Here is a 14,251-nt window from a genome sequence, read left to right as displayed (position 1 = left end):
GACCCCTGGGGAGCCACATCTTAATCAAGCCCTTTGTCCTCTTTCAGAGAGAGACCCAAGTTTGGGAAAGGTCTAGTCATTAGGAGCGAGGAAGCTGCTTGGAGCACTTAACTGTGGTGATGAGAAAGGGGGGGAAGAAGGAAAAACAGTCACACAAAGCTTCACCTTCAAGCTTTGAGCTGAGCTCAGCAATGCGCTAAGACAGCAGACAACCACCAAAGGATTTTTTGCACCTTGAAGGCAGGACAATCTGTTCTAACTGTAGAGTCTGTGATCCTAACTAGGGGCAAATGTTAGAGGCTTTGCTAGATACCGTCACCTCCAAGGCAGACTGAGCAAGGGCCCTCGTTGTCCCTCCTGTCAAGACAACTCCATCCAAGCATTTAGTCCTCCTTTCAACTTACTATCGGGCTCACTTCTTGGAAGTTTACTGACACAGGAAAGGACAGAAAGTAAGAACCTCGTTCCTCTGGAACACAGAGAAAGAAAAGAGCTAAACTGAAGTCCAAACACAGATTAGGGGTTTAAAAAAAAAAAATATATATATATATATATGGTGAGAGGGCAAGGTGGGGGGGGGGGGAGAGACAGAGAGAGAAAGACAGAGACAGAGACAGACGAGAGAAGAAACAGAGACAGACAGACAGAGAGAGACAGAGAGACAGACAGACAGAGATAGCTCAGGGGATTGAAAGTTAGGCCTAGAGAGAGGAGGTCCTGTGTTCGAATATGGCCTCAGACATCCTCTAGGTATGTGACCCTGGGCAAGTCACTTAACCCTCATTGTCTAGCTCTTATCATTTTTTTGGCCTTGGAACCAAAGCACAGTATCGATTCTAAGACAAGGTAAGGGTTTTACACACACACACACACACACACACACACACACAGATTCTAAATGTGATGCTGACAACAGCATTTCTGAGAACTATCCCAGTAGCCTCCTAATGGGTCTCCCTGCTTCTTGTGTCCAATCCATCATGCTCCAAACAGCTGTCAAATGGATTGTGACACACAGCTCTGACCCAGTCATTTTCTATAACCTTCAGGGGCCCCCCTATTGTGTCCAGGATAAAATACAAACTTCCTCTGCTTAGAATCCTTCACAGTCTAGTTACAACCTATTTTGCTTACTTTCTATTTTTTAAATTTCCTTTTTTATTATAAGCTCATCAACCATCACCTAGCACGAACATGTCAGTAAACCAAGAAGAAATAAAAAGAGAAAAGTTCATGAAATGAGGAACTTTTGCTTTTTCTAAAACAGGGCATATGAAATTGAACATGGCAGTAAGGACCATTTATACCTCCTGAACTTTTTTCCCCCTGTATATTTAATTTTATATTGATTTTCTTTTCTTGAAAAAACAAAACACTATCACTACCTAATAAACTATCCAGTCCTAAAGGAGTTCTGATAACAAACAAGTGTAGTCAAGAAAAACAAAGAAACACATCAGTCAAATCAGAAAATGTATGTCTATCACTTTTTAGTCAAAACATGGGAGGCATATTTTATCATCAGTCTCTGAAGTCTTAATGGATACTTCATTGTGTTGGACAATTCTGAAGTCTTCCTTCCTTCCTCCCTTCCTCTCCCTCTCCCTCCCTCCCTCTCTCTCTCTCTCTCTCTCTCTCTCTCTCTCTCTCTCTCTCTCTCTCTCTCTCTCTCTCTCTCTCTCTCTCTCTCTCTCTCTCTCTCTCCCTCTCTCCCTCCTCTCCCTCCCTCTGTCTCCCTCTCTCTCTCTTTCTCTCTCTCTCTCTCTCTCTCTCTCTCTCTCTCTCTCTCTCTCTCTCTCTCTCTCTCTCTCTCTCTCTCTCTCTCTCCCCCTCCCTCCCTCTCTCTCTCTCTCTCTCTCTCTCTCTCTCTCTCTCTCTCTCTCTCTCCCCCTCCCTCTCTCCCTCTCTCTCTCTCTCTCTCTCTCTCTCTCTCTCTCTCTCTCTCTCTCTCTCTCTCTCTCTCTCTCTCTCTCCCCCTCCCTCCCTCTCTCTCTCTCTCTCTCTCTCTCTCCCTCCCCTTCCCTTCCCTTCCCTTCCCTTCCCTTCCTTCCCTTCCCTTCCCTTCCCTTCCTTCCCTTCCCTTCCCTTCCCTTCCCTTCCTTCCCTTCCCTTCCCTTCCCTTCCCTTCCCTTCCCTTCCCTTCCTTTCCTTTCACCTTTTATCTTAGAGCTGGTACTAAGTATTGGTTTCAAGGCAGAAGATCATCAAGGTCTAGGTAATTGGGTTAAGTGACTTGGCCAGGGCACATAGCCAAGAAATGTCTGAGGCCAGATTTGAACCTAGGACCTTCTGACTCCTGGCCTTGTGCATCACACTTTTTAGCCAAAATATGAGAGGCCATCGGTCCTCTGAAGTCTAACTGATCGCTTACTTTGTTAGACAGTTCTGGAATCTTTCCTTTATATTAAATACATCATCCTTTAAAAACCAACCAAACAACATTATTTCTCTTGTCTCTTCACACACGTATCTCCTCAGACATCTCATTTTCTACTTGACTGAACTCATTTTGGACTCCGCCATACCCCCAGGAAGTAACCTCTTCAATGGAAAATCTCATCCTGCCAGAGGCAATCCGTACTCCATACTCAAGACTCACCAGTTCCTCCCGGTGTGGAACCTGAAACTTACATTTCAAGAAGGGCCACAGGACAGACATCTCCTCTTTTCCTCCCAAGAGCACTCATTCTGGACTTCCTTGACTTTTCCATCGTGCCCACACAGGTATATTTTCTACCTTCTCTCACCTCATCCCCACCGCTTTTAGCTTTGTCTGTTGTCTTCTCCCATTAGACCGCAAGCTCCTTGATTTTCTTTTTCATATCTGCATCCCCAGGTGTTAGCATAGTGCCTCACACACAGTAGGCACTTAATAAATATTGATAGTTGACATTCCCCTTCCTAGCCAAGCTGGCCTACTTGCTCCTCTCCACGTCTCCTTTCCAGACTCCATGTTCTTGCATTCTCAGAGCCTAGGATACAGGCTTTCTTCATCTCTGCCTCTTAGAATCCTGCACTCCCTAATGGGTTCAGGAGGGTTTTCTCTCCCAGGTGTATGAATTCCTTCCTCTTCAAATAATCTCATATCTACGTTAGAATGCAGACTCCTTTGAGCAGGGCTTGTTTCTTATCCCGAGTGCCTGGCACAGAGGAGGTGCCCACTAAATGCTTGTAAATTATCTATTTATAATAAGTCAGCATTTATATAGTATTTTAAGGTTTGCAGAGCACTTTACAAATGTTATCCCATTTTATCCCAGCAACCAGGGGAGGTAAGTACTATTATTGTCTAGACCTGGGGCAAACAGGTTAAGTGACTTGCCCAAAGTCACACAGGTGGTAAGTGTTTGAGGCAGGATTTGAACTCAGGTCTTCCTGCCTCCAGGATCAGAGCTCTTATCTACTTTTCTAGCTTCATAGGATTATAAACTCAGGCCAGAAAGACCTTCAAGGATCACCTCTACTCAGCTCTCATTTTAGGATGAAGAAACTTTATAAGGGGCCAGTCATGATTCAAACCCAGGTCCCAAACTCCAAAGCCAGGATTCTTTCCACTGTCCCCCTTGATAGCTCTACATATCTGGTATGTCTTGTTTATTTTCTTCCATGGAGCCTTCCTAGAAGAATCTTTCACCTTAATGATGGTCCTCCTCTAGGTCTTTGCCTGCGATCCCCCTGGAATGCTAGGGCTGGCCAGCTTCTACCCAGCCCTCATTCCTGCTACTCCCCTTCTGATCCATGCCCTCTCTCTCAAGACGTACCTTTCCTAAAGTCAACTGGCTCCTCGGAAATAAAAAACTTGGTGAAACAAAGTTGTGTAAAACCTTGGGAGTTGCTGAAGGGTCAAAGGTGAAGGGACTTACAAAGCTAATATGTTAAGTGATGGATTCGGAGTTGTTCTGGTAAATGTTTAACAACCAGCTCTCCAAAAATAAAAATGTAGGATGACACACTTAAAAAAAAACAACACAAAAACCCTTACTGTCTGCCTTAGTAGCAACTCCAAGCCAGAAGGGCAAGGGCTAGGCAATCAAGATTAAGTGACTTGCCCAGGATCACACAGCTGGTCTGAGGCTAGATTTGAATTCAGGTCCTTCCTACTCCAGGCTTGGCATATATTCTCTCCATTGTGCCACCTAGTTATCCCTGGATAACACACTTTTAAGTTCAATCCACATCAGTAACAATTTTTCCATCACTCTCTTAACTTCAGACAATCAACGAAATGAGGAATCAAGATGTGATTTATGGCATTTGCTGATTTGGGAGGTGTAAATACACTGAAGTCAGCCTGGCTTGAACTGATTCCAGTCCAGGACTTCCTAACCCTAAGCCCAGCCCCTCTCCTCCTGCCCCAGGAGACATTTCTCGAATGTCCATGTCTCACTGCCAAGAATGTTAGCTCCGCCAGGATAGAGACTTGGTCATTTTTGCCTTCGTAGCCCCAAAACCGAGCACAAAGTTGGTGCTTAATAAATGCTCGTGGGGTGGACAGCCTGATTGAAACTCATCACTTACACTTCTGTAGAAATTCCAAGTGACCCAGTGCTTTACCCTCCCACAACCCTGTGAGGGGACAAGGATTATTTTTCTGTTTTACAGAGCTGGTGAGTGTCTCCAGTGTTCGGTTCTCCAGACCCCACGCAAAGCTGGCATTCCGGCTACCTTTTCCTGCTGCCCCAGGACACTGGCATTGAAGACAGCCTCAGTTACACAGCATTGATTCCAAGACAGAAGGTGAGGGTTTAAAAAACAAAACAAACCAACAAACAAAAACACTGTGCTCTCCAGCTCTGGTACCAGGGATCCTTTGGTGAACCCCAACAACCCCCTCCTCCTCCATCCATAAAAGCTTAGCCACAGAAGGAGGCTCCAATGCTAAGAGTCCAGTGGCTGTGAATAAGGGAGAAGGAACTAGCATCTGTTAAGCACAAGATTATCTCAATTGAGTCACTAGTGAAAAATCAACCACTCTTCAGTCGGGAAAGAAGGGACAATCAGAGAGAAAGAACAGGAGGAAATCAAAAGAGCACTTTATTTTGAAATGTGATGGGTTCAAATCCCAGCTCTTCTACTTAAAATTTTTTTATTCTTACCTTCTGTCTTAGAATTGATATTAGGTATTGGTTCCAAGGCAGAAAATTGGTGAGGGCTAGGCATTGGGGGGTTAAGTGACTTGTACAGGGTCACACAGCTAGGAAGTGTCTAAAGCCAGACCTGAACCAAGGATCTCCCTTCCCCAGGCCTGGCACTCTATCCACTGAGCCATCTAATTTCCCTCCCTTCTACTTTTAATATGTATCACCTTGGGAAAGTCATAGGTCCCTAGATCAAGAGCTGTGATGGGACTCGGAGATCATCTATTCTACCCTTTCATTTTCAAGCAGAAGACATTGAGATCCAGGGAAATTAGGTGGCTTGTTCACAAGTCAAAGAGGTAGTAGTGGCATCAGAGGTAGGTGTCACCTTATTATGGGCCTTGGCTTCCTCATCTCTAAAAGTCCAGGGTTGGCCTAAATGACTTCAAAGGTCTCTTCTAACCCTAAACCTATCACATGTGCAGGGTCTTCTTTGGGTCAGGATCACCTCTAAAAAGCCAACCTGGATGAATTCCCCATGGGGCAACCACTAAGAAACCTTCCCATGCTACAGCCTTACTCCTGTTCCCTACTCCCACCTAAAATATAAAAAGAATTCAGAGCTGGCCCCGCTCCTGGCCTCTTAGATGACCTGACCTTGGTCATGCTCATTAGGTGTCCTTGCTTTTGGAGGTGAGATACTGACACAGACATAAAATCTCAGGGCAGGAAAGCTCCTCAGAGCTCTGGAGCCTCCTCTGAAAAAATGAGGGGCTAGGGTCTTGGCCTCTGAGGCCCCTTCTAGTTCACAGGAATTCTCTCTACCATCTTCCCTACAAGTGGGCACAGCCTCTGCTTGAAGACTGCCCACCAAGGGAGAATCCACCTTCTAACCCAACTAATTCCCTAAACTGCTCATTCCACTTGATATAGTACCTGACATAGCAACTGTATCTGGCACAGGTAAATGTGCTTAATTCTATCTATCTATCTATCTATCTATCTATCTATCTATCTGTCCATCTGTATCCATCTGTCTATCCATCATCTATCTATTCCTTCCTTCCTTCCTTCCTTCCTTCCTTCCTTCCTTCCTTCCTTCCTTCCTTCCTTCCTTCCTTCCTTCCTTCCTTCCTTCCTTCCTTCCTTCCTTCCTTCCTTCCTTCCTTCCTTCCTTCCTTCCTTCCTTTCCACCCATCCATCCACCCATCCAGGTTGCTCAGTACAAAGAGTGCAGGGCCTAGAGACAGGAAGACTTGTATTTAAATCTGGCCTCAAACACTTCCTATGTGAACTCTGTTTGCCTCAGTTTCCTTATCTGTAAAATGAGCTGGAGAAAGAAATGGCAAATCACTCAAGTATCTTTGTCCAGAAAGCCCCAAATGGGGTCACATGGAGTTGGTTAGGACTGACTTAATTAAACACCAATCTGTCTGTCTGTCTGTCTGCCTAAGTATCCTTCATTGGGAGAGGATCTGTTCGGAAGTTTTTATTTCCAGAAAGCCTACAGTATTTCAGTTTCTTCACCATGCCCTTTGGAGCCAAGGAGAAGCTGCTTACCCTCCTCCAGAATAGCCTGGAAATACTTGAAGAGAGGTAAAAGTAGATGAAAGCCAACTTTATCTGCCCCCCCCCCCCCCAAATTAATCAACAATCCTTAGCTAGAGGATGCCCTGGGTTCTAGGGTAGACTCAGCAAAAGCCGGCTGTTTCCTGCCCTCCAGGAGCTTAAGCCCGAGGCCAGCTTTGTAAATAACCAAGATTCCCGCGGGGAAACAAGCTGAGGAGAGAAGCGGGGCGCCCTGCCCTACCTGACGACGTGGAAGCAATAGAGAAGCCGGGTCCCAGCCCAGGGGCCCTGGCTGCTGCGGACGATGGTGATGTACAAGTAAACTGCGATGGCCACGGTCCAGAAGAAGGAGCTGGTGTTGGCGAAAGTGGAGAGGGCGCCCTGCACCACGCAGTCCCAGGTGGTGTCGGGGAAGTCCTGGAGGACCCCATAGAAGTAGGAGGCGGCAGAGAGCAGGTCCGCCAGGGACAGAAAGAGGAGCAGCTGCCTAGCTCGGCTCCTCAGGTCCGGCCACAGGGCATGGGTGCCTATGAGGAGGCTGGAGCCCAAGAAGGAGAGGACGCAGGACAGAAGGACCACGATTTTCTCCGAAGGATAGATCTCGGTGGGGGGCGCAGGCTTCTGGGGGAGCAGCATGGCCAAGGGCTTCCAGGAGCGGAGAGGGCACTGTGGGAGATGCGGGATCCAGGGGAAATGCCGTCGGAGTGCGGGACGGTGGAAGAAGAGAAGGAAAGGAATGAAGCGGCTGGACGAGAAGAGCTGGGGAGGGGGGGGGGGGGGAGTGGAAAGAGCTGGAGGAGAGGCGGCCGGGGGCGGGGGCGAAGATGGGGGAAAGGGAGGCCAGGAAGAGGCAGGGAGAAGGGGCGCTGAACAATGAGGAGCCCCTGGAAGAGGGAGTTTGTGGGGGAGACCAGGGAGGTGGGGCGGCAGGACGGAAGCGGGGAGGGGGTGGGGGGGCAGAACAAGGGAAGGGACCCGGCAACTTCAGTCAGAGAAAGTTCCTACTGAAAGCCTGAGATGCAGACCGTGGTTTGGGGGACCCCGAAGGGTGGCCGCTCTAGGTGCTCCAATTCCAGCGCCTGCCACCCAGCCCCGCCAGTCCGCCCCCTCTCGCCGCGGGGCAGCGGCGGCGTCATGTGAGCGGTAGCGGAGACCGAGGACTCGGGCAGGAGCTCGGCGCGGCCCCGCCCCCAGCCCGCTCCGGACCCGCCCTGTCCCAGCCCCCGAGGCTCAGCTGGCCACAGCTGCAGCTGCTGGGCTCAGCGGCCAGCCTACTAGGAAAAGACCCCCGGCCCCGCCGCCGCCCTCGCGGGAAGGACTGGCGTTTCTGAGACGTCTTCCTTTCACTTTCTTTTCCTTTTTCCCTGGGCAGGAGGTCCTTGGCTGCGGTCCCCTTGCCCTTTGTAGGTGAGAGGAACCAGAAGCAGGTGCTTTCTTTTCGAGTCACTGGAAATGGGCCGGTATTCCCCCTCCCACCCTGAGCCCAAGACAGCCCCGCCCCCACCCCAATATCACCGTCCTCATCCTCTCATTTAACTGAGAGACCACCAGCTCCGCACCCTGATCAGGCAGAGCCCACTTCTCTTCGGGGGGAAGGGAACACGTTTATTAAGCACCAACTCTGTGCCAGGCACTGTGCCAAGCGCTTTAGAAATATTGGCCCGTTTACTTTTTCTTTCCATGCTTTCCCCTAAAACCACTGGCAAGTCCCACCAGATTGTTGCAGGGAAAGATGCCGAGGAGAGGAGGGGGGTGCCCTGCCCTCCCTGACCCTGTGGGAGCAATAGAGAAGCCGGGTCCCAGCCCAGGGGCCCTGGCTGCTGCCCACGGAGATGTACAAGTACTGGGATGGGAAGGGTCCAGGAGAAGGAACTGGTGTTGTCCAAGGTGGAGAGGGCGCCCTGCACCTGCGCCAGAGGATCCTTTTACTACATGTCAGTAAATGAGAGGCTGGGTGGACAGAGCTCACATTCTACCCAGAAAGACCCAGGTTCAAGACCTGCCAAAGACATGGGCCAACCGTGGGCAAGTCAAGGGACCTCCCAGAGTCCTCCAGCAACTCTAAAACCATCATTTAAAAGACTTCCTGGTCTTAATCAATGGAAGGGAGCTCCCACAATGGCAGTTCTTCATACAAGTGGAATAATAGGCACCAAGAGTTACAGCTGGAAGGGCTTCCTTCATTTTACAGAGGAAAACGGTCCCAGAGAGGGGGAAAGATTACTGGGCCCACATAGTTTCAGAGGCAACATTTGATCCCTGGTCTGCCTGACTCTGAACTCCAATATCTTCTTCTTTTTTAAGAGTAGCAATTTTATTTTATTTTATTTTATTAGATGATTTAGAATTTTTTTCCATGGTTATAAGACTCATGTTCTTTCCTTCCCCTCCCTTCCATCCCCTTCTCCTTCCCATATCTGACTTGTAGTTTCACTGGGTTTTACATGTGTCATTGATCAAGGCCTATTTCCAAATTATTAATATTTGCACTAGGTTGATTGTTTAGAGTCTATATCACCAATCATATCCCCATCAAACCATGTGATCAAGCAATTGTTTTTCTTCTGTGTTTCCGCTCCCACAGTTCTTCCTCTAGATATGGACAGCATCTTTCTCATAAGTCTCTCAGAATTGTCCTGGATCACTGCATTGCTGCTGGCAGAGAAGTCCTTTACATTCTATTGTACCATGGTTACAAGGTTCTTCTGGTTCTGCTCCTCTCACTCTGCATCACTTCCTGGAGGTTGTTCTAGTTCCCATGGAATTCCTCCACTTTATTATTCCTTTGAGCACAATAGTATTCCATCACCAACAGATACCACAATTGGTTCAGCAATTCCCCAATTGAAGGGCATCCCCTCATTTTCCAATTTTTTTGCCACCACAAAGAGCGCAGCTATGAATATTCTTGTTCATGTCTTTTTCCTTATGACCTCTTTGGGGTATAAGCCCAGCAGTGGTATGGCTGGATCAAAGGGCAGACAGTCTTTTAGTGCCCTTTGGGCATATGAACTCCAATATCTTCTGAAAGGTTGATTGGGATTCCTTCTACCCGTCATTTTTTTTTAAAGGAGACCACATTCTCTTGCCCCTTTCTGAAGAAGAAAACCATTTACCATACAGGATAGAGGCAGTGAAAAATAGACCACTTGCTTCTCAATATTGGGAAGAAACATTGAAGTAGTTTTATTATCTTCTCCCATTTTAAAAGCCTACAAAAAAATTTAATAACCCTACAATCAACTTGAGATTTAACCTGCAGAAAAGGGCTCAACATTCAGTTTTCTACTGTCAGCACTCTGTGATGTTATGGCCACACATTGTAGCCATTGATTCTGAGTTGTGTGACCCCAGACTAGCCACGGGGTTCCTCTAACTATGATGAATAGACTACCTCTAGCAAAGTTGCTTGGGCATTGACCAGGGTTTCTCTGCAGGGAGTGCAGACCTCAGTTCCCATTCATGTTTCCCCCATGGTGAAAAGGTCACTCTCTGGGGCGATCCCAACAAACACCATGCACACACATGGATCCAATTCTGAAAACATTTATTATTGTCTAGATGGCATTAGTGGATAGAGCATGGCTGGGTCTGGAGTCAGGAAGACTCCAGAGTTCAAATGTGACCTCGGACATTTATGGGCTATGTTACCTCTGGTAAGTCACTTAACCCTGTTGGCCTCAGTTTCCTTATCTGTCAAATGAGATGGAGAAGGAAATAGCAGACCATTCCAGGATCTCTGCCAAGAAAACCCCTCCAAAAAAAGGGTCAGGAAGAGTTGGACAAGACTGAAAAATGACTTCTCAGCAATAACAGTACTGTGTGCCAAGCTAGGGGAATACAGGCAGGTAGTTGGGGATATAGTAACAAAAATTAACTGGTTAGTTTTTGTCCTCAAGGAGTTTATAGTCTAAGTGATGATATGTGTGTGTGTATGAGCATTCAACATACATATAGATATGTAGGGGGAGAGTATGATTCTCTGATTTTTAAAAAACCCTTATCTTCCATCTTAGAATCCATACTGTGTTTTTGGTTCAAGGTAGAAGAGCAGTAAGGGCGAGGCAAGGGGGTTAAGTGACTTGCCCAGGGTCACACAGCTAGGAAGTGTCCCTAGTCATATTTGAACCCAGGACCTCCCATCTCTAAGCCTGGCTCTCAATTCATTGAGCCACCTACCTGCCCTCCCCTCACTCCAGCTCTGATTTCATTGATGTAGGGAGCAACCAGAGGAGGGAACCTCTACTAAGGTGATTCAGCCTTTCCACTGCAATTTATCATCTTAGCACATTGTACACAGAGACACGGATACACTGTGGCACAATCAAATGTAATGGACTTCTCTACTAGCAGCAATGCAATGATCCAGGACAATCCTGAGGGACTTTTGAGAAAGATGCTGTCCACATCCAGAGGAAGAACTGTGGGAGCAGAAACACAGAAGAAAAATAACTGCTTGATCACATAGTTCAATGGGGATATGATGGGGGATGTAGACTCTAAATCACCCTAGTGCAAATATTAATAATACGGAAATAGATCTTGATTAATGACACATGTAAAACCCAGTGGAATTGCATGTCGGCTACGCCTCTGGTAACCATGGAAAAATATTTTAAATTAAGTAATTAAATAAAATTTTCTAAAAATAAAGTTTGCAAAGCATCTCAGCAAATTGCCTGGAGCTCTTTGGGCTCAAGTGATCTGTCCAGGGTCACACAGCCCTTGTGTATGTCAGAGATGGGACTTCATTCAAGACCTTTGGGGTGTTGGTTCTTTGTGGACTCACTGAGCGACAGGGCTTCTCAACTGCAAAGTATAGACAGTCTTTTCAGGAGGGAGAGATCAAGAGTGGCCTCATATAGTAAGCACCTGAGCAGGGCTTTGGAGGAAGCTCTGGAATCCCAGAGGCAGAGGTGAGCGTGGAGGCATAGCTGAGAGCATGGATTTAAATCATAGATTCCAGATAAGGAAACGGAGGCCTGAGGGCATCAGTGAATTATCCAGGTTCACAGAGCTTGGATCACAGACCAGAGACTCCAACCCCCTCATTTGGCTGATGCTCGAGGGACCACCTGGGCAAAGGCAGGGACAGTGAAATGGACACTCGTGTTTGGGGAACTGCCAATGGGTGGGCCAGTTTGATTGGAATGGGGCTTGGCTGGACATGGCCAGGGACTTCTGGGAGACCAGAAATTCTGCTATTTCTGGATTTCCAGCAGCTCCCTTTGAAGTCAGATTCCATTTACACTGCTGCATTCTTTCCATCTCTTCTTTCATGGTCTTAGCACTCCATCGTTCTAGGGGGAATTCCCCGGAAGCCGGGATGGATTTTTCCGGTGCCCGCCAGACGCCACAGCAGGGGCGGCTGTCCCGTGTCAAAAGCAGCTGGTGACAAAAAGGCATTTCGCCTTTCAGCTGTCCTACCCCATTTGTCAGGCTGGACAGTCAAGGTCACAGCCTGTTAACATTACCACCATGGGGGCAAATGGCACATGTACACGACCTATTTGGATGTTGTCCTTCCCACTCCCTACATAAACCCAGTGCCAGCAAGGAACTGTGTCCTCAGCAACATTAGGGACACAATTGAGACAGTGTCCAACGAGGGTCAGCGTCCTATTCCTTTTTCCAGAGTTCCTCCAAGTTTCCCTGGAGAGTTCACCAATAACCCCATCCTGCTCTCATTGGGCCACTTCGGAATTTTCTTTTAAACATGAACCATGGAGGTTTCCCCCAGGATTAGGGAAAATGTAAACAAGAAGCTCAATTGAACAATTTTCCTCTTCGGTGCTTTGCTTTTATGACCCTTTTTGCCTCAGTTTCCTCATCTGTCAAATGACTTGGAGAAGGAAACGGCGAACCGCTTCAGTGTCTTTGCCAAGAAAACCCCAAATGGGGTCACAAAGAGTGGGACATGACTGAAATGACTGAACAATAAGAGACCCCCTGAAACATTATGGCATTATGGGTAGAAAGCTGACCAAAGAATTGGGAAGACCAATCAATCATAAAGACTGGCTTCTGACACTTACTGGCTGAATGACCTTAGACAGTCATTGCTCCCAGGTAAAACTTTGAGACTGAAAGTTACAAAAGTGGTTTTTATTAGAAGGAAGAGTCCTCTTTGTTAGAGAAGTCTCTGGTCTGCCCCCCTCACCATCCCCAAAGCTCCACCAAGCCCATACATTTAAGGAGCATTTAAAGGTTTGCAAAGTATTTTCACATACATTACCTTTTTTTTCTCTCTCACAACCCTGTGATGGCAATACTATTATTATACTCATTTTACAGAAGTGAAATGAGGACCCAGATCACATCATTGCATTTATCCACATTTACAGATGAGGAAACTGAGTCCCAGTGCTATTTTTTTTAAACTCTTACCTTCTGTCTTGGAGTCAATATTGTGTATTGGCTCCAAGGCAGAAGAGTGGTAAGGGCTAGGCAATGGGGGTCAAGTGACTTGCCCAGGGTCACACAGCTAGGAAGTGGCTGAGGCCAGATTTGCACCTAGGACCTCCTGTCTCTAGACCTGGCTCGCAATCCACTGAGCTACCCAGCTGCCCCCTCCCAGTGCTATTATATTACCTGCAAGTATTAAATATTTGAGGTAGGATTTGAACCCAGGTTTTCCTGACTCTAGGCCAAGCACTCTGTCTATTTGACCACAATGTGGGCCATTTGTCTTAGCTCACCAGCTGTCTATCACCTACCCCAGACTTTTCTGGTATTCCTCCAGTGTTCTGGAAATGATTTGCTATTATTATATACCTGTGGCGAACCCTCCACTTCCCCCCTCTCTGCCCTAAATAGAAAGTAAGGGAACTGAGAGCAGAGGATGCTTGGTGGGGTTTTGTGTTTGTTTCTGTTTCTCTAGTGTCTACCCCAGTGCTTGGCCCAAAGTAATGATTTAAGGGATTGTGGAATTGAATCGACTCTCCAACTCAACTGGAACCAACTGTGGGTAAGAACCCTCTCCCCCTTCGTTGTGAAATAACAGATGTCTGGTCCCAAGGGGGGTGACAGGAAATGCTTCTTTCATGGACCTCCGGGCAGAACTGGGGCTGACGGAGCAATAGCTGGGCTACTCCCAGAGCCCTGGGAAGGCTGAGGAAGAGGCTGCTTTCTTCACTGTTCTGGAATTAGCTTCCTTCTTTCAAATCCCCATGATGGAGTATTTCTTCACCTAGAGGGAGATTCGTGCCTAGCAGTAGCCACAGATGATGAGTTAGAGCAAGGAGTGTCAGAGTTCATCTAGCTCAGAGACTGTTTTTGTCATGGACCCATTTGGCAATCTGATGATGGATCCTGGGTGACCTCTTCTCAGAGTCGTGTTTTATAAATATCTAGCATAAAAGACATTGGGTTACAAAGGAAACCACTTAGATTGAAAGAGTTATCAAAATGGGGCTGCTGGTGGCACAGCGGATAGAGCTCCTGGCTTGGCATCAGGAAGACCCGAGTTCAAATGTGTCCTCAGACATTTATTAGCTATGTGGCCCTGGGTAAGTCACTTAAGCTCTGCCTCAGTTTCCTCCTTTGTAAAATGAATTGAAGAAGGTAATGTATCTGGTATCTTTGCCAGGACTAACCCCAAAGAG

At 47.2% G+C, this 14,251-nt stretch overlaps 1 protein-coding gene across 1 annotated transcript in view; it reads right to left on the bottom strand.

The window, feature by feature from the left end:
• Nucleotides 1-7,915, bottom strand: part of GPR157 (G protein-coupled receptor 157) — a 39,439-nt gene extending 31,524 nt beyond the window's left edge. Inside the window, exon 1 of the mRNA XM_056795827.1 lies at nt 6,889-7,915. Coding sequence (XP_056651805.1) covers nt 6,889-7,283 — 395 coding nt within the window. The 5' untranslated portion in view covers nt 7,284-7,915. The remainder of the gene's footprint in view (nt 1-6,888) is intronic.
• Between the last annotated feature and the right edge of the window lie 6,336 nt (nt 7,916-14,251).

This window comes from Monodelphis domestica, chromosome 4 (genome assembly GCF_027887165.1).
Source record: "Monodelphis domestica isolate mMonDom1 chromosome 4, mMonDom1.pri, whole genome shotgun sequence".
NCBI classification, from domain to species: Eukaryota; Metazoa; Chordata; class Mammalia; order Didelphimorphia; family Didelphidae; genus Monodelphis; species Monodelphis domestica.
The sequence above is the reverse complement of the archived record's forward strand: the minus strand, read 5'-3'. Positions and strand labels throughout refer to the sequence as shown.